General features: G+C 40.9%; 1 protein-coding gene and 1 pseudogene across 9 annotated transcripts in view; one reads left to right on the top strand and one right to left on the bottom strand.

The window, feature by feature from the left end:
• The window catches only part of LOC101414334 (chymotrypsinogen B-like), a 7,875-nt pseudogene extending 6,032 nt beyond the window's left edge, over nucleotides 1–1,843 (top strand).
• LOC105746873 (zinc finger protein 1 homolog) overlaps nucleotides 1–20,473 on the bottom strand; it is a 60,229-nt gene that overhangs the window by 12,969 nt on the left and 26,787 nt on the right. For 6 of the 9 annotated variants that reach the window (XM_071209054.1, XM_071209058.1, XM_071209057.1 and 3 more), the window contains 2 exons: nucleotides 11,346–11,472; nucleotides 5,977–9,710 (listed from right to left, as the gene is read on the bottom strand). The exons of 2 other annotated variants lie outside the window; for them this stretch is intronic. In XM_071209054.1, coding sequence (XP_071065155.1) covers nucleotides 8,632–9,710; nucleotides 11,346–11,472 — 1,206 coding nt within the window. In that variant the 3' untranslated portion in view covers nucleotides 5,977–8,631. Of the gene's footprint in view, nucleotides 1–5,976; nucleotides 9,711–11,345; nucleotides 11,473–20,473 lie in introns of those variants that run through there. One more of the 9 variants, XM_071209059.1, reaches the window with a different exon arrangement.

The following is a 20,473-nucleotide window of genomic DNA, read 5'->3' on the forward strand; positions in this document are numbered from 1 at the left end:
TAATTTTTTATATGTTCATAAGTGACATGGATTTTTAAAAAATAATAACTTATTTCTGCTTTTTACAAGTTTGAGATGATCTGTTCTTGGAAAGTCTGGTCTTTCTTGCCTGGAAAATAGCAACAGGGAGCCTGTGAGGCTGAGATGCAGTCCTGGGGTAAGTTTGCCACCTGGTGGCCAAAATGAAAATGGCCTGGCTGTGTCTCCCCTTCAACTTCTTCTAGCCAGTGCTGTCCAAAAAAAATTGAGCCAAAAATGAAATCTTAAATTATATAGTAGCCTGCTAAAAAGAAACAGGTAACTGATTTTAATCATATATCTTACTTAACCCAACATACACAAAAATGTTTTTAACATGCAATCAATGTTTAAAAATTTTTGTATTTTACATTTTCTCATACTAAGCCTTGAAATCAGGGTGTATTTTGCACTTACAGCACATCCCAATTTGGATGGTAAATTTTTCATCAGAAATACCTGATCTGTATTTAAATTGTATAGACTTTACAGCTAAAATAGTTAATCCACACACCCACGTTGTTTCAAATATACATCTCAGTCTCTGCCTCCTCAACTCAAGGGAGCAGCCTCTGCTCAGATCTGGGCTCCAGTCCCTTCCTCTCTCCATTTCCCGAGACAGACCATCCTGTCCACACGTGCTGCCCTTCCTTTTCTCACTTCCACTAATGACTAATGGCCTCACCAACCCCAGGGACACAGGCCTCCAATAACTCCATCTTCTCACATCTGCATCAACCAGAGAGAAGGTGCAGCAGCCCTACCCCAGACAACCTGCATAATTCCTCTAAATGTGTCTGTGGCAAACGGAATTCCAGAGTTTTCATGCGGGGATGGTACTTCTCAGGCGACTGGGCCTGTAGGCAGGTGCAGTGGGGCAAACATCAGAAGACACTAGGAATAGTGAACTAGGAAAGCAGAAGGAACTCAAGTGGCTAAGGATCCTTGCACGTGATTTCCTACTACTTGCCAACAATAAGAAACAGAAGCAATTACTTGGTTTGCTGGCAGCAAATGAAACAGGTGTTATGAACTAGCAGAAATTCACCTCTGAGGCATCAATGTGGGTTTCTGCTGCCAGGCCACTAGACCCAAATTCTCTTCAAGCTCATTTTTTTTTTTTTAACTTCTGATCTATATAGATATCTGCATGCTATTATAGCTTTTTAAAAAGAGGTAAATCAGATCATGCTATTTGTGACAGAATTATGTACCTCAACAAAAGGCAGGTTCTTAACCTGTGTTCCTGTAGGTGTGAATTTATCTGTAATTAGGACAGTCTGAAGATGTTTTCATTAATTAAGGTGTGGCCAACTGTATGAGGTGGGGTTTAGTCCATATAACCCAAAGCCTTATAAAGAGAAGGCCCCAGGAAGGTGAGAGGTGCCAGACGCAGCAAGTCAGAGGAAACCTGAAGAGCACACAAAGGAGAGGTGGCCACACGATGAGAGACAGCGGGGCCAGCCAAGGAACCAAGGATTGCTGCAAGCCAGCAGCAGGACCCTACAGAGTCCAGGGAGAAAGCATGGTCTTGCAGTGTCCCTGATGTTAGGTTTTTAGCCTCCACAACCATAAGACAGTAACTTCCTGTGGTAAATCCAGCCAGTTAGTGGTAACTGTCCTACAGTCTGACAAACCAAACCAAGAGACTCTTCCCTATTTAAATGCTCCTATGTGGAGCATGGCTCCACATTTTTCTCACAGGGGTAGGCCTAGTCCTTACCTGTCTTTCCAGCCTCATCGCATAGCCCCGTCCTCTGCCCAGACTCTGTACCTGCTGCTGGGATGCAGTGCCATCTTCTCACAGGTGGGCCTTCACACCTGATGCTTCCTCTGCTGGCAATGTCCTCACCCATCCTCCTGAGTTGACTCTGCTGGCTTCCCCCAAGAAAGCCCTTTCTGACCAGCAAGACAGGGCCCAGGCCAATCCTTCTTGGCTGTCTGGTTCAGGACCTCATGGGGATTGCTCCCATTGTTCTCCAGTAACGTCAATTCTTCAATACCTCTCCCGGCGTTCTTTGCTTTGAGAGGACAGCCAAAATCATACACCACAGAACAGCTACGAAAGAGCTGGAAAACAGCAGACAGCCACTTCCTAGTGTAATTAAAGAAGGTCTGCATTATGTTCTGCTATGTTAGCTACTGTGAATTATTTAACTAATTGTGTCCTTTTTAATGGATTATGGATTGTTTTAGTATAAATGAGTGTTAATTGAGGCACTAAGGATTGCATAAAAATGTCTCCACTGGATTTAATGGTATTTTTGATTTATGAAGCGTTCTTCAGGTACAAATTACCCAGGTGTGGCAGGTAAAAGAATGAAAATGAGAAACACAGCACACAGCATGGCACAAAGTAGCTCATTATCTTTAAACCTGTTTAATACCTGATATATCTAGAAAGAAGATGTGTACAATATATATACATATCAGGCTGTATGGTTATATATCTATCATGATGTCTATATACACTGTTATATATATGATATTTTAAAACTGGGAAAACATCACTTGGTACTCATTTTATTTTTTTAAATAACTGGAAAATTAAAAAATTTTTTTACTTAAAAAAAAAGATGATTATTTCTCCACCCCCTTACTGTGTGTGCTTGCTGTCTGGTATGTCTGCTTGTCTTCTTTTTAGGAGGCACCAGAAACCAAATCCAGGACTTCCATGTGGGAGGGAGGTGCCCAATCACTTGAGCCACCTCCGCTCCCAGAAAGAAACTTTTAAAACGTAGAAGTCACGTTTAACTACTATTCTATTTAAAATTTTACAAAATTTAAAGTAATTAAATCAAATGATAATAAACCCTCCCCCCTCCCACTGTTAAGGCTTGTGCAGCTCCTTCCTGAGTTTTGCCTAAGTTGACCCATCTATCTCCATGTATGCATATAAACACATCTGATCCTATAAAAATGGAAACATGCCACACATATCACTGCCAAGTTCTTCTGTATTATTTTTAAATTTCAGGCCTCCAGAAAAGTGGAAAGTATATAATGAACACCCATATACATCCTCATCTAGATTCTCCAACTGATAATATCTTGCTGCATTTTTGTTATCTTACACATATTTTGAAACTTTTTTCCACCTAATTAGAAAAGTTGCAGGTTTACTGAAAAATCATGGAGAATATACAGAGTTCTCATAAACTTTACTCTTCTGATCCCACTATGAACACACTGCATTATTGCAGTACTTCTGGTAAACTTCTATCAGAGAGATTTTTCCAGGTCTACACCATTACTCTGACCACTCTCCCTTTGGCCAGCGCTGTGTATTCCAGCACATGGGATGAACCGTAATTTAGTCAAACATTGTTCTAATGGCCTATTGCACGGATCAAGAGAAAGCCCCAAGTGCTTGGAGTAAGCTGCACCCCTGGCTTCCACACTTCCATTATAAGGAGTCAAGAGGGCCCCCAGAATTCAAGAGTGCTCCTGGCAAGACCCTTCTCCCTCCTTCCCAATGCTCCCAGCCACTCTCCCCCTCAGACACTGGCAGCCTTCATCTCATTACTACCTTTACTACTCAACCACCACAAGAAGCCCAGCCTCCCCAGGTCACTTCCTGGCTCACCGGCCATTCTAAACTTCCCCCTGGCTCTGCATATCTCCTTTCTGGGTCCATCTCTCACTCCTTCCACTGTGCCTCAGGTTCTTGCAGTGAGTTATTCTCAATGACCTCAACATTCCCTTTACAGTGACTGCAGGCTGGATCTCTGCTGAAGACAGCTGCACCCCAATCCCTAGGTGTGGCTGTCTTCTCTCCTTCACCCCTCAATTGGACTTGGGAGTGAGGAGGTGTCTGGGCTGCTTTCAGACCTCTCTTGTGCGCGCATGAGATACCAGGGGTTGGGGATTGAACGCAGGACCACATATGTGAGAAGCTGGGACTCAACCACTGAGCCACATTAGTTCCACTGAGTTGTATTTTTTTTGTATTTTCTAGGAGCATCAGGAAGCGAACCCAGGACCTCCCATATGGGAAGCAGGCACTCAACTGCTTGAGCCACATCATGTCCCCAGTTCACTCTTTTCATCTTCTCTGAAACCCCATATCTTTGAAGCTCAGGTCTTCAGACCCTACTACCCACTATTCTCAATGCAGTCACCTTCTGGTCCCTGGCTCATTTTCCTTGAAGATTTTATTTCCCATTCATTCTAACACCATCACTATCTAAATTCCTGGTGATTTTTATTTGTAGGTGATTTTTTTCAAACTTAGTGTCTCCGTTCATGACCACCTCTTTTCCAATAACAATGTCCTCTTCCCTCCTTCACTCACTCTCAGACACACCAGTCTTCTCATCACTAGGAATAACTAGCTATTCATAATCCCACACGCAACCATATTTTTTTCATTCTGTTCACACCCTCCAGCATCCCAGACATCTGGGGGTATCTGAACTAGTGAATGGCCTTGGAAGATATAGTGTCTCCCTCCAGAGCAGAGCAGACTTGTTTCTGGCCTCTTATGGTAAAGGTGATGTCTTCCTCGGGTACAAAAGTCAGGTAGTTCTGCTTGCAGCCCATTATAAAAGATTCGGGTTCACTAACTTGGAGCTCTTCTCCTGGACTGCAACCCATTGCCTGTTGGCATCATGTGGTCCTCAAAGGGACACTGCCTGGGAACAGGCCTTGGGGAGCAGGAACAAAAGAACGATGATTCCCTGGCTACTGCTATTTCTAGGAGGAAGAAAAGACTACAGATATATTTCCTGGTCAATACCACTAGCCTGATCACTCACTCTCTTGGTTCTTCTGCCAGCATCTGTAACCTGTGACAGATTAGGTTTGCCACCCCCCGTTCCCCCACCCACCTGGAAACAGTCTTTACGTTTGGCTGTCAGGACACCACCCTTTGCTGGGTTCCAACCTGACCATCTGCTTGCTGCTTCTTCATTCCCTTTGCCGTTTCTTCCCTTTCCTTCTAAACACTGTGGTGAGTCCAATGGACTCACGCCTTGACAGTCTTTATACTCTTTCCCGAGGTGATCTCACCTAGTTTTATGGCTTACAGTACCATCCACGTAATGAATGCTAAATTTCTATTTACCCTGAAATTCAGTTTTCGATACCTTTCCTACCTCCAAACACATAAGGCTTATGTGAGAGAAAAGCATTGTCACTGGAGACGATAAAGTCTTCCTGGGAAAGGCTCATTACAGTTGGAGAGCAAGGTTAAGAACATGAGGCTACACATTATTTTTCTTCTGGGTCCACTGTCCACCATATTCAGCCTTACTTAATCCAGAAGGACTGCATCACCTGGGCATCTGGTTGGATTCAGTCAAAGGGAAGAACCTGCAGGGGAATGTGAGAGCAAAGGGAGACAGAGGCTTTCCTTCCACTCCCCTCCTGGCTTTGGTTCTGTGTTTCTTGCAGCAGTTGCATCTCTCTAGGGCTGCAGTGTCCACTCAGAAGACCCTCCTCCGAGGTTCAGCTCTTACTGGGTTCCTTTCCTCCCTCTGTCCCTTAGTCCCAAGAGACAACAGCTTCTTGCTGTTGCCAGTCTCTGGGTGTCTTACCATCCTTTGTTTGGTCCCGAAACCTTTTCTCACCTCTCTAAGTAATCCTTAGTCACTTCTTCTGAACAATATGGGGCTAATTCAGTTTCCTATTCAAACTCTCACTGATACAGCTGATGAGCTCCAGATATCACAATGGAAGGAATCTGTTCTCCAGGCCCATAAAGTCATACACAAATACACAAATATGTAAGGTTTTTAGATCTTCGTTTTATAAAAAACGTACACATGTACTCCTTCTCCTCTTGCTTTCCTCACTTCACCTGGAAGAATCTGCAAGCACATTCTTTTCAATGGATTACCATCCAGCCATGATTGGATTTTACCACAATACATTCAGCCATTACCTTGCTGATGGTTCTTCACTTTGTTTCCATTTTTTTTGGTCCTTACCAAAAAAACACAGCCCTGTACACCGATAAACATGCAATTTTAGGTAGTGGAACTTTATTGTTTGCTTAGGGATGGATTCCCAGGAATAAGACTCCTGGGTTGAAAAATGTGTACATTCTTAATTTAAAAGCCAGAGTCGAAAACAACAAAAAAATATAGACAAAAAAACCCAGAAGAACATAAAACATAAATAAAAAACAAAAACAGTTATAATTATGTCCAAGGAGGCTGTCACAATTTTCATTTCCAAGAATAGCATATGAAACGAACCTTTGCCTCTGCTTCCTCACCATTAGCAGGGAAGATGACAACTTAGAAAGACCAAGATTATTGGACTATGAATGTTCTGATAAATTTGCTCAGAAGTCATTGATACCTATGTATATGCAGTCACAGCACAGCAATGATCTTTCAAAATAGCTAACAAAAGAAAAAAGGACACTTACAGCTATTGTTTAAAATTCGAATGCATGATTTGTGAATGACAGAGAAAGGCTGAACTGTGAACCTGGAATTAAGACTAAAATGGTGGGAAGTGGACTTGGCCCAATGGATAGGGCGTCCGCCTACCACATGGGAGGTCCGTGGCTCAAACCCCGGGCCTCCTTGACCTGTGTGGAGCTGGCCCATGCACAGTGCTGATGCGCACAAGGAGTGTCATGCCACACAAGGCTGTCCCCCACGTAGGGGAGCCCCATGCACAAGGAGTGTGCCCTGTAAGGAGAGCCGCCCAGCGGGAAAGAAAGTGCAGTCTACTAAAAAATGGTGCCGCACACATGGAGAGCTGACATAACAAGATGACACAACAAAAGTAAAGACAGATTCCCTGTGCCGCTGATAAGGATCGACATGGTCACAGAAGAACATACATCAAACGAACACAGAGAGCTGACAACTGCGGGGAGGGCGGGGGGAGAGAAAAAAATGCTAAAAAAAGGCTAAAATGGTATATCTACTTATGCAAAGGAAAATAAATATTTTCATGTTAATCATCAAAGAACATATGGAGAGACTACTGAAAAATCTAACTTAGAAAATATTTGCTTTTGTGAAATTTTAAAGGAAAGATATAACATCATAAATTAGGTCCCAGGGAAACGGACTTTGGCCCAGTGGTTAGGGCGTCCGTATACCATATGGGAGGCCCGCGGTTCAAACCCCGGGGCTCCTTGACCCGTGTGGAGCTGGCCCCATGCGCAGTGCTGATGCATGCAAGGAGTGCCTTTGCCATGCAAGGGTGTCCCCCGCGTGGGGGAGCCCCACGCGCAAGGAGTGCGCCCATGAGGAGAGCGGCCCAGCGTGAAAAGAAGTGGAGCCTGCCCCAGGAATGGCGCCGCCCACACTTCCCCTGCCGCTGATGACAACAGAAGCGGATAAAGAAACAAGACGCAGCAAATAGACACCAAGAACAGACAACCAGGGGAAGGGGGGAAATAAAATAAATAAATAAATCTTAAAAAAAAAAAAAATAAAATAAATAAATTAGGTCCCAATGGAAATGTTTTAGGATGATAAGAATGAAACTCAATAAAGTAGAAATACCTTTTTAAAGAACTGCATTTCTAAAGTGGACTATGAGCATGGATATTTAAAAAAATAATTTTAAAGAAAACAGACCTCTCTTGACAGTTCCTCAAAATAAAATAATTATTTTCTAGTCTCTGAAGTGTAACAAACAGCTACATAATCATCCTAACATTTTTTTTGCAACATAATCCCTAAAATATTAAGAGAAACAGGACAACACACAAAACTACAGGTGGTTTCTGGGTTATGAAATATTTTGGCAATACACATACAATTGCATGTAAATACCCCTGTGAAAAACAACAAGAGTACAATGGATGGGGATATTCTCTTTATACAGCACAATTTTATTCTTGGTGTACATTGTGTAACACAGCCCACATATGCCTCTATTCATTCTCGAAATCTCCTCTAAATTGTATGTATATGTAAATAATGCTTCTACAAAATCATCAGCAAACCCAGAGGCAGGTTAAAACTTTAACAACATTGTGTTCTATTTATTGAATAGGTAGCTCAGTAAACATGGCCATGCCAACTTATGTATGCTAGCAAGCAGTGGGAGAAAAGATATGCTATGTGCTACTTTAAAATGGTTAACATATTTCATATTTCATTTGGAATGCACACTGGACTGCAAAAGTATTGAAAACCACACGTGATGTTTAGTATGGAAAATCTTCTTTGATGCATCCTAATTATCACAGAGGACAAGCATTTCAAACTCCCAGTGATTGTTTTTAATTCATATGTGCAGATCTAAAACATAACTGTTTCTTGTGGCATATTGCAGACATAATCACTACATATTTCGAATACTGTTTATATATCCTTGATACTGCTGCCTGGAAAATTCAATTCATTCAAACTTTTAAAAGGCTCACTGTAATATAGCTAGCCATGTCTATACACAGCTGGATATATTCTGAAATGTATTCATTAGCTGGGTATCCTTTCTAACTTGCAGTACAATATTGTTCTTATGGGATTCTATTTTTGTTGTTGTTGTTCTTAGGGATCATATTAACACACTTTTAAGTTGATAGATTGTACCTCAGTATGAATCCCCATATTTTTTAAGTTCCTTCATGAGGTTTCTACCCCTGGAGAAGGGTTCTTGTGGACGAGTTTCCCAGAGCCCAACCTTGTTGCAGTCTCAGGGTTTATCGCCTAAATGAACTCTCTGATGGACACTGAGGCGGGACTTCCTGCTGAAGGCCTTCCCACATTCAGAACACTCATATGGTTTCTCTCCTGTATGAATTCGCAAGTGCAGTCTAAGCGTTGACCTCTGGCTGAAAGTTTTCCCACATTCAGTACATTCATAGGGTTTCTCTCCTGTATGAGTTCTCATATGTATAATGAGCTGTGAGTTCCGGATAAAGGATTTTCCACATTCACTGCACTCGTAGCGTTTCTCCCCCGTGTGAATTTTCTGATGTATAATGAGGTTCGATTTCTTGAAGAAGGTTTTTGCACATTCATTACACTCATAGGGCCGCTCTCCTGTATGAATTCTCTGATGTGTAGTGAGTTCAAACTTCTGGGCAAATGTCTTGCCACATTCAGTGCATTCATAGGGCTTCTTCTCCATATGTGCTCTCTGGTGTACAATAAGGTTTGACTGGTGGGTGAAAGCTTTTCCACATTCAGGACATTCAAAGGGTTTCTCCCCAGTATGAATTCTCTTATGTTTAGTGAGGTTTGCCTTATGTGAGAAGGTTTTCTTACATACACTACATTCATAGGGTTTTTCTCCAGTATGTATTCTCTTATGACAGATGAGGAGTGACTTAAAGCTGAAGGCCTTGTCACAGTAATTACAAATTAAAGGTTGAACCAAATTTCTAATTTTCTGATGCTGAAAAATGGCTTCTTTACAGCCAAGAACTTTTCTACTTTTATTATATTCAGAGTATTCCACTCCAGTATGCTTTTTCTCTTCCTTCAGATAGAGAAGTGCTTTCTCAAATCCATTAAACTCATTAGCTTTCTTTCTTGCATAGCTCTTATTACTATTAAGTAAGTCTGAATTATATTTCAATGTTTCCTCATACAAGTCATATATATAGGGTACTTGTCTTAAAGAAACAAAGTCTGTGCTCTGATTAAATATTTTTCCAAAAAGATTATCTCTTTCCTCAACTGAGGTTTGGTTTTTGAGGATTATGAACTGCCTTGCTGGCTCATTTGGGTTTCCGTGGTCCTTCTCCATCTGATCATCAGCCTTCCACACTTTGAAGAAAGAGCACAAGGAAAAGATATTGTCAATCCCTTCACTTTAATATATAGAATGGGAAGTCATCACACATGTTCTATTGGAGGACTGACTTTTTCACATGGGACCCAATCTCCCAGTATTTTAAAAATCCCCCCCCCCCCAAAAAAAGTGGTGGAAACCAACAGTAGACACATGTAGCATCATCAGATCAAAAATGAACTTAAAAAGTGGGTAGAGAAAGTGAAAGAAACACCAAGGGCAGTAAACAGGGCATAAATGATGTGGGAAGGCTGGCACTTCCAGGAGGTCATAGCATCCCACACAGACTCCAAGAAAACAAGGAAAGAGGTTAGGAGAAATTACCTAGACAGATCTGAATTTAGCAACCAACAACTTGCCCCTAAATTACTGGGGAAGGAGAAAGACTAGCCTACATGCTTCTTGGCTCTTTTCTGCTTCTTTTCCCACAACTTGTTTATACCAAAATCACATCTAAAAGCAGCATTTCTCACAGGTTTGTAGAGACAATCCTATTGGAGAGCTCCATATCATTAAAGTAAGATCTTCTGCTAGTGAATGGCAAGCTCTGGGAACTCATATGCCCTTTAGGAAATACAAAATAAACCCAAGGGCAAGTCATTCTTGCTGCTCTTGTTGCTACTGGTTTTTCTTTTTTCCCCTACTGAAATTGTAGAATGGCATGTTTTCCCCAACCTATCTTATTTTCCTTCTTTTACTATAGTTAACATCTCCTTAGACTAGCCATGCCCCTGCTTTCATATGTGGTTTTATTTGAAGAGATCTTGAGACTCAAATTACCCAGCTTTGACCAACAGCTTTAAAACCTTTATTTTCATCTCTGTATTAATGCTTGTTCCTGACATTCCTGACACTTTGACCCTACTGCCATCTGTGTCCGGGACAATAATATTACTCTTGTACTAAAAAATCTGTATCTTCCCTTAGGCCACCAAAATTACCACAATTCTGTCCACTGAAATGTAACAGTCACCATTCTGGCAAATTCAAAATACTAAAGAAAGAACAAGTAATCACAACAGAAAGGTTTAAGATGTGTTAGACCAGTATCAGATTCAAGCCTCAAGTGTGAGAGGCAAATATCTACAAATGTTAAGGTGGAAGAGAGAGACTTTTGGAGGTATGATTCAGACATCTGAGGTGTACACGTCTCTCTTTGGCCTTCTCTAAAGGTTTAGGGAGTTGAAAAGTGGATTCCTGAAAATATTGCAAAGGTACCAACCCATTTGCAATCTCTGGGCTATTACTTCCACTGGCTTCTGTCTATCTGAGTCTCCCTCTCTCCCTCCATCTCTTTCTTGGAAAGCTCTGAATTGGCCATTCTACTTCTGCTATCCACAGCTCTTCTCACTGCTCCAATGGGAAAATCACATCTGGTTTGATAATATCAGAGAATTTGCTAAAGGGACTTAGCTCCAACTGGTTGGACTTCAGAGACCCTGAAAATAAAGAAGGTAGAACTTCAGGGGCTGGATCATCTCTCAGCTGGAATGCCTGGAGCTCAAGGCCTAATCCACTTGTAATTGAGAAGTCCATTAACTTTTGGTAATTAAGAAAGGATATGAATGCTATCAGGTAAACACTGAGTTACACCTGAAAGCTATCCTTACCTACTGAAAGCAAGTTGCTGTAATTCTCCAGCATCACATCCATGTACAGGATCCTCTGAGAAGGGTCCAGTTGCTCCCATTCCTCCTGGGTGAAGTCCACAGTCACATCCGTAAACGAAACTGATCCCTGAAATGGCATATTCCTATTCATTCTGAAACGATCAGCATTTTGTGATGTGGAAAGGATGTCGGAAAACTTATTCTTACCATGTTGTTGTGAAAGAGGCAGTCAACACGAAAATTTATAGAAGACCCAACTGTACATCTTGTTACTATGTTTTGTCATGTCTCCAAGGTCATTTTTAGAAAGAGTAAAAAACTTTTATTCCAATTCCCTTGCCTTTGCACTGTCATGTTTGATGGGTATCCAAGATTAATAAAACACCTTTTATACTCTCAAGATGTGTATAGGGAGACAAGCACATAAACATAAATATGGAATAAGTTGCTACCAGTGGGGTGACAAATCTCATGTAAGGTTAAAAGTAAAACTTGCAAAGGAAGGAGTGTTATCAAATGAGCCTTATTTTTGGTGGTATTTAATATGAGACAATATTAAAGAGTGAATGAAAACTTTGAGTATTTAAAGCAAATATGGGAAGCATATTTAGCTCAATTGACAGAGCATCCACCTACCACCTGGGAGGGTCCAAGGTTCAAATCCAGGACCTCCTGACCCATGTGGTGAGCTGGCCCATATGCAGTGCTGATATGCGCAAGGAGTGCCGTGCCACGCAGGGGTGTCCCCCACATTGGGGGCCCCATGTGCAAGGAGTGCACCCCATAAAGAAAACCGTCCCATGGAACAAAACTGCAACCTGCCCAGGAGCGGCACCACACACACCTAGAGCTGACACAGCAAGATGACGTAAAAAAGAGACACAGATTCCCGGTGTCACTGACAACAATACAAGGGGACACAGAAGACACAGAGAATGGACACAGAGAGCAGACAACGGGGGGAGAGAAATAAACAAAAAATAAATCTAAAATAAATAAGTCAAATACTTAAAGACAAAATATTTGATATGAATCAAAATCTTTCCACTATGTCCAAGCCATAAAAATGGTAAAAAGGCTATTTTAATACTATATAGACAGGTTGAACAGCAGATGAGACACAAATGAAGAAATGATGAGTAAACTGAAGATAGGGCAGTTATAGTTAAGAACAAAGGATGGGAAATAAACAGAAAATCCTAAGAGGGAAACGGACTTTGGCCCAGTGGTAAGGGCGTCCGTCTACCATACGGGAGGTCCACGGTTCAAACCCCGGGCCTTCTTGACCCGTGTGGAGCTGGCCATGCGCAGTGCTGATGCGCGCAAGGAGTGCCGTGCCACGCAAGGGTGTCCCCCGCGTGGGGGAGCCCCACGCGCAAGGAGTGCGCCCGTGAGGAAAAGCCGCCCAGCGTGAAAAGAAAGAGCAGCCTGCCCAGGAATGGCGCCGCCCACATTTCCCGTGCCGCTGACGACAACAGAAGCGGACAAAGAAACAAGACGCAGCAAATAGACACCAAGAACAGACAACCAGGGGAAGGGGGGAAATTAAATAAATAAAATAATCTAAAAAAAAAAAAAGAAAATCCTAAGAGACACAAGACACGACAAAAAGTCTAATATCTTCACAAGTGTAGTCCCAGAAGGAGAGGTAAGAGTGGAGCAAAGGCAATATTTGAAGAGATGATGGTTGAGGATATATTCTGACAGATCAGAAGTGAACAAAGGGATCAAGAATTAGTAATCAAAATAAATCAAAATGGGATAAATGTTAAAAACAAAACTCTCAATGTTTTTTTTTTAAGAAATAGAGACAAACTTTTTTGAGAGGCAATATTAACATAATGCCTAAAAAAAAAGGTCCAGAAAAGCTGATACCAGGAACATCAATAATTAGTTAACACAGAATTCCAGAACTATGAGAGAGCATGCTAAGGAGGGTAGAGCCCTGATAAAGAGATATGACTGGGGAGCAGGGTGGAGTGGATATGGCTCAAGTGGTTAAGCACCTGCTTCCCACATACAAGGTTCTGGGCTCAATCCCTGGCCCGGTACCTAAAAAAAAAAAAGAAAAGGAGAAGAGAGAGTAACAGAGAATTCATGTTTAAATTGCATAATAGAAAAGAAAAGGGAAAGTTCAGTATACATAATTTAAAGAAGTAAACCAAAATATTGTCTACTAGTGAATGGTGTCACATAGTTGGTAGTTACTAGATTGAACCATATTCAAATTGCTGGTGCAAATGTTTTGACCTACAAAAATGGAAATTTCATCTCTCTCAACCTAATAATCTTTTATTTGTTTTATGTGCATTTGTCACACTTCTCCAAGTCAAACAAAAGAAGAAAAAAATTCTTATGAACTACCAACTACCAGGCCAAAAGGCAGAAAAAAAGCCACAATCACCAGGAAATTTCAGAACACTGGTATAGGATTTGCATCTATAATCAGTTAACTGCACCTGTAATCAACAAAGGAATTTGCCCTCAGCAATGTGGGTTACCTCATCCTATCAGCTGAAGGACTTAAAAGCCTGAGTTGAGTGTTGTAGAGGTCAGAAGAATTTCTCCCTAAACTTCAACATTTCCTCTTGCTGAAATTTCCTATCAGCCAACTTCCCCTGGCAAATCTGGACTGAGGACTTCAACATCACCTTTCCTGGACTTCAAACAAAATTTAAAGAAATGTTGTTACCTACAGACTGCCCTCTTGTCCCACTGAATGAACTCCCAGAATAATGCCTTACACATAATAGGTGCTTAATACATTTATCAAATGGATAGTTATTTACAAATGTATATCGATTACAGATTTATATCTCTTTATGCATCCTACTAAATTTATACCTGAAATAGACTCTCTTTGTCCCTTTGTCTTGTCCAGAAGGCAAGACCCAAGTGTCACCGTTGCAGTAATGATTTCCTTGAGCTCTCAGCCCAGACAGGGGGCCCCCTCTTCTAAAAACAGCAGAATTCACTGCTGTCTTATTCAACTGGTGCTTGACATTACTTACTCACTGGCATTCCTCCTTATTTTGGTTATCCTTGATTGTGAGCACAGCTTTGGAGTTGAAAAAATTGTGGACCCAATCTTATTTAGGCCACTTACCAAATGTGTGCTTTACTTTTCTAATGCAGGTATATCATCTGTTAAATGGGAAAATGTGGAGTTGTTGTGTCACTATAATAGATAATGAATGTGGATATTTAGCATATTACCTAGGAGATGTGATAACCATGTCTTTATATTTCCCAAATTAAATTCAGTAATCTGTCTTGTGGAATCAGCAGAACGAGGAAATTATTATAGGGCTATGAGTGAAGTCTGATTTCTACAGTCCTTAGGACTCTTTTGGCCCTAGGCTCCCGTGGCTGACAGAAGTTTGGGGGTGGTGTCTACTGATGATTAGTGATGAATGTAGCTGGGATTAAACACGGCCTAGGCTTCATGGCCTGGCAGGGTGGTGGAGGAGGAAGGTAAGAAATATTTACTGTTACCCAGGGAGTGCTGTACACCATGGTCTCAAACTTTCCTTGGATTTCCTTTTGTTGTTTTTGTTTATTTCCCCTCTTTTTATATATAACATTTATTTCTCTTTTGCATTTTTCTTCCTAGGAATATAATGCAGATACCAGAATTAATTTATTTCCAAGGAATTGCTTCAGATTTTTTTTTTTTTTCTTTTGAAAGTTTCTTTTAAAACAATCTCCAATCTCTTTGAGCTGTTTACAGGGGCATATTTTCAAGGTTCTGAAATATAAAATGCATGAGAGTTAAACAAACATCTTTTTTCAGAAAGATTTTTTTCCTCAGAATTTTGAAAGAGTGGTTAATTCAAACTCATTTTTCATGAGCACCTACACAAAGTTATCATATGAGATGCTTTTCTATTCACTACATCCTTGGGAATACCAATACCTTCTATTAGAAAGTCATTCTACATATATTCAGAAATGTTTCTTACAAGTATATATTTAATGAAATAAGAGTGCTTTGAACAAAAGGATACTGGTATATCAATGCAATCTGCCCACTCTACTTCTGGTAGGGGTCTCTACCTATTCTAGTTCTTTCTCCCTATGGCAGCTGGGGAGACACTTAAGATCAGATTTCATCATTTCACTTTCTGCCTAAAAACTAACTGTTGCCTACAGAATTTGATCCAGTATGAAAGGCTCTGCTTTATCTGACGCCAAAAAAATCTTCCCAGCCTCAGATTCTGCTCCTCACAGCTCCAGTCATATAATAACATTCTTACAGTCCTTCCCAGGGGTGGCATCCTTCACAGAGGGGCTTTTTGCACAGACTCCTACCTCTGCTTTCTCATCCTCCAACCTCTCTGAAGCCTCTCTGCACCTGCCCAAGCAATTATCTGGTGTCCCACAACACTATATGTATATTCATAACATTTATACAGCACTTATCATGCCAGCTAATAGTCTTTTCATTTACACATCTCCAACTAGCTTTGAATGATCTGTAGGTGGGGGCATTGCCTTTTTTCTTATTTGTACCACCCATATCATCTACTTCAGTGGCTGTCACATAGAAAATACTCAGTACAAGTTAACTGAGTGGATATATTCATCTACATTTATATTTTTTGAGAAACATCATACATTTTGTTTCTCTTGGGTTTAATTTTTCTTTTCCTTTTGGAGGTACTGGGGATTGCCCCAGAACCTCAAACATGAGAAGCAGGCACTCAACCACTGAGCTATATTTGCTCCCCAATGAGAGCTGGTTTTTTGTTTGTTTTCATTTGCTTGTTTTTAGGAGGGAGTGGGAAGCAAACTCATGACTTAGTACATGGGAAGCAGGCACTCAGCTGCTGAGCTATGTTTGCTCCCCAATTTAATTTTATTAATCTTAAATATATTTAAGATTGTCCTCATACATATATTTGTATGCAATTCTATGCTCTAATTAACTTTAAAATAAGTCCAAAATCACATATATTTTAAAAAGTATAATTGCTCAAAAATATATTTACAATGTTTTCTGCTTGTGTATATCTGTTATTTGAAGGGATATGTCAGTTCCAAGATGCCTCAGGTTGCTTGTGAGCTCTTGGGCTGTTAGCAGCCTGTCAGGTTAGCTGCAGTTCAGATTCCCTGTTGGTCACTTAACTGATCTTTTTGGTTAGTAAGGGACCAAAACTACCCACAGAATTCTGTAACCATGGTGATAAGCTGCTCTATTTTAACTTTTCAACAGAATAGATGAGATGCTCTAGCACTTTCGTGCCTGTAGTTCCCAGTAGAATTTTTGGGAGTCCTTCAAGCATTTAAGCTGTAGAATCAGTCCTGAGCAGATAATTACTTTTTCCTTTATACTGGTACCTTTTAAATTGGTGGGGGTGACTGGCAGCATTTATAGTCCATGTGAGGTCTAGGGCAAATCAGGGACACTTATCTTTCTTATAATACACTGGCTGGGGAAAACCCTCCTTTAAGTTGCAGGTTTTATTTTTTAAATAAAATTAGAATACTTACCAAAAATAAATACTGTGTGCTTTTATTTTGCATATGTAGATGTGTTTCTTGTAGAAAATCTAAGTATTAATTTAGATTTTATTTTCCAACCAAGATTAGTCTTAGACTTACTTAGAAAGGGAGAAGTGTACCTTTGAGATCTAAAGGGCACTTAGAAAGTTATAGTGCACAAATGTCCTCTTTCTTTAGTCTGAGATCTAAAATCCAACTTGCCAGAGTTTTTCCCTTTAATTTACAGGTTTACAAGTCATTATATTATATCCATCCCTGGGAGAGGCATCCGACTAGAGAGACTGAAATTTAGTCACCTATGAAATAAAACTGGCTTGCAGCCAAAATTTAATAATACAGAGACTTTACATTAAAAAAAAAATCCTATGTAATATTACCTTTAAACAACAGGACACAGGAGATGAGAAAGCATATTCTTTTTATGTTTGGCCTGGCTTTGCCTTCATCTCTAAAGTATTTGTATGATATTAGGACTTTTCTATGCTCTTTTCTTCTTTTGTCCCACATTGGGATATTGTCAGAAAACACGTAAGAAAAATGAAGAAACAAGGTATGCATTTCTAATATATTTTCCTTCTCGTATTCACTCACAACTCTTTCTAACATCAGCCAATCAAGAATCAATCCATAAATGCCTCGTGTCCACTAGATTACTGTGACCAAAAAGCAATAATGAGCCTCTTGTTCTACAGTTCACTTTTATCATCTTAGGTCTTTTTATGTTGAGCACCAATACAGAAAAGGCATTTTCTTTTCTTTTTTTTTTTTAAAAGATTTATTTATTTATTTAATTTCCTCCCCCGGTTGTCTGGTCTATTCTCTGTGTCTATTTGCTGCGTCTTGTTTCTTTGTCCGCTTCTGTTGTCGTCAGCGGCACGGGAAGTGTGGGCGGCGCCATTCCTGGGCAGGCTGTACTTTCTTTTGCGCTGGGAGGTTCTCCTTACGTGGTACACTCCTTGCGCGTGGGGTTCCCCTACGCAGGGGACACCCCTGCATGGCAGGGCACTCCTTGCGCGCATCAGCACTGCGCATGGGCCAGCTCCACACGGGTCAAGGAGGCCCGGGCTTTGAACCACGGACCTCCCATGTGGTAGACGGACGCCCTAACCACTGGGACAAGTCCGTTTCCCGTCTTAGGTCTTTTTAAAGCTCCATGTGGTTCTCCTCCTCCATAAATGTGGCTCAGAAATTCCACCTTTACTTGAAGCTGGTTGGAATTGAAGGCTTAGGTTTTCTCACGTTGTTGAATATTACCTCAATTTGGAATGTATTGTAGTTGTGTCTGAAATTGAGTTGAGGTATGGAAACTATTCTGTAAATTTAATTTGTATAGAAAAAAGTCTTGGAATAACCTCTTCCCAAATCTCATTCTCCAGAAGAGAGGTACTGTTTAGTTGAGTCCAACCTGACCCAATTGCATAATATACTTTGAAGAGTGAGAGCATAATGAGGCAATTGAGAAGATAAAATTCACTTGACCACACCTCTGGCCTGCGCATATCACAGTAGACAGCTGGAATTTTCCTAGAAACCATTCTAACCCTTAAGCATCTAATGGTAACTTAATGGTACATAACCCAAAAGCCCAAACTAGGGAAGTGGACTTGGCCCAGTGGTTAGGGCATCCATCTACCACATAGGAGGTCCGCGGTTCAAACCCCGGGCCTCCCTGACCCGTGTGGAACTGGCCCTTGCACAGAGCTAATGTGCACAAGGAATGCCCTGCCATGCAGGGGTGTCCCCGCGTAGAGAATCCCCACGCGCAAGGAGTGCGCCCCATAAGGATTGCCGCCAAGCATGAAAGAAAGCGCAGCCTGCCTAAGAATGGCACCGGGGAAGAGGACTTGGCCCAGTGGTGAGGGCGTCTGTCTACCACATGGGAGGTCCATGGTTCAAATCCCGGGCCTCCTTGACCTGTGTGGAGCTGGCCCATGCACAGTGCTGATGTGCGCGAGGAGTGCCCTGCCACGCAGGGGTGTCCCCCGCGTAGGGGAGCCCCACGCGCAGTGAGTGCGCCCAGCATGAAAGAAAATTCAGCCTGGCCAGGAGTGGCGCCGCACACACGGAGAGCTGATACAACAAGATGACGCAACAAAAAGAAAAACAAATTCCTGAGCCGCTGACAACAACAGAAGCGGACAAAGAAGAACATGCAGCAAATAGACACAGAGAATAGACAACTGGGGTGGGGAGGTCAGAAGGGGAAAGAAATAAAAATAAATAAATAAATCTTTTAAAAAAAAATGACACCGCCCACATGGAGAGCTGAGGCAACAAGATGACGCAATAAAAAGAAACACGATTCCTGTGCCGCTGACAACAATAGAAGCAGACAAAGAAGAACATGCAGCAAATAGACACAGAGAACAACCGGGGGTGAGGGGAGGGGAGATAAATAAATAAATAAATCTTTTTTAAAAATTAAAAAAAAAAAAGAAAGTCCAAACTAAGCATATCCCCAAACCAAGCTTTCCTATAACTACTAGTTATAATTCTATGCCATAAATCCCAGCAGGTATGAGGTCAACTCCCACTCTCCAGTTCTTTTTGCCTACCCTGGACAACTAACAACATGATGATGATGGATCAGCCCCATCTCAAAAGCAAGAAGTATCTTCAAATGCAAGCAAAACAATTCCATCATCCCTCAGTCCCATAATATTTATGTCCCTCCTCAGCCTAAAGAAGCCAGAACAGTCATTGTCCTAAATCCCTCAAGTTTGAGGAGTGAACAAAAATAAGGGGGACTGTAACCACTGAATACAGTGGATTTATTGTTATTGTAGTTATTGCCTTGGGCTAACCAAGTAATTTGTAACATTGCTACATTTTTAAAAAATGGAAGTAAATTGACATAATGTATGCAAACAATTCTTAAAAGTTTCAAGGGAAAAAAGAGTAACATGTACATGTTAAAAATTAGTGAATTTGGGTAATGGGAATGAAGACTTCTTTGTACTATTCTTGTAACTTCTCTGTAAATTTTAAATTTGGAAAATACTTTTTCAAAAAAAAAAGAATAAAAGATCTCAACAAACCTATAACTAGTGAAGAGATTGAGCCAGTCATCAAAAACTCCTAGCCATGGGAAGCCAGTATTGCTCAGTGGTTGAGCACTTGTTTCCCATATATGAGGTCCCAGGTTCAATCCCTGGTTCCTCCTAAAAATAACAACAGTAGCAAAACACACACACACAAACTCCCAGCCAAGAGCAGCCCAGGACTAGACTGTTTTACAGGGGAGTTTTAACAAACATTCCAGTAAGAATTAACACCAAATCTACTCAAACCCTTCCAAAATATTGAAGAGGAAGGAAAATCCCCTAATTTAGTCTATGAAGCCAGTATCACCCTCATATGATAAAGGCACCACAAGAAAAGAAAATTACAAACCAGTATTTCTTAAGAATATAAACGCAAAAATCCTCAACAAAATACTAATCCAATAGCACTTTAAAAGGATTATACACCATGACCAAATGGGATTTAGTATGCAACGGCGGTTTAACATAAGAAAATCAATTAATGTAATACATCATATTAATAGAATGAAGAAACCAAAAACATGATCTTCTCAGAGGCAGAAAAGATATCCAAATAGGAAATGAAGTAGAAAAGCTTTC

This window comes from Dasypus novemcinctus, chromosome 18, assembly GCF_030445035.2.
Source record: "Dasypus novemcinctus isolate mDasNov1 chromosome 18, mDasNov1.1.hap2, whole genome shotgun sequence".
Lineage (NCBI taxonomy): Eukaryota > Metazoa > Chordata > Mammalia > Cingulata > Dasypodidae > Dasypus > Dasypus novemcinctus.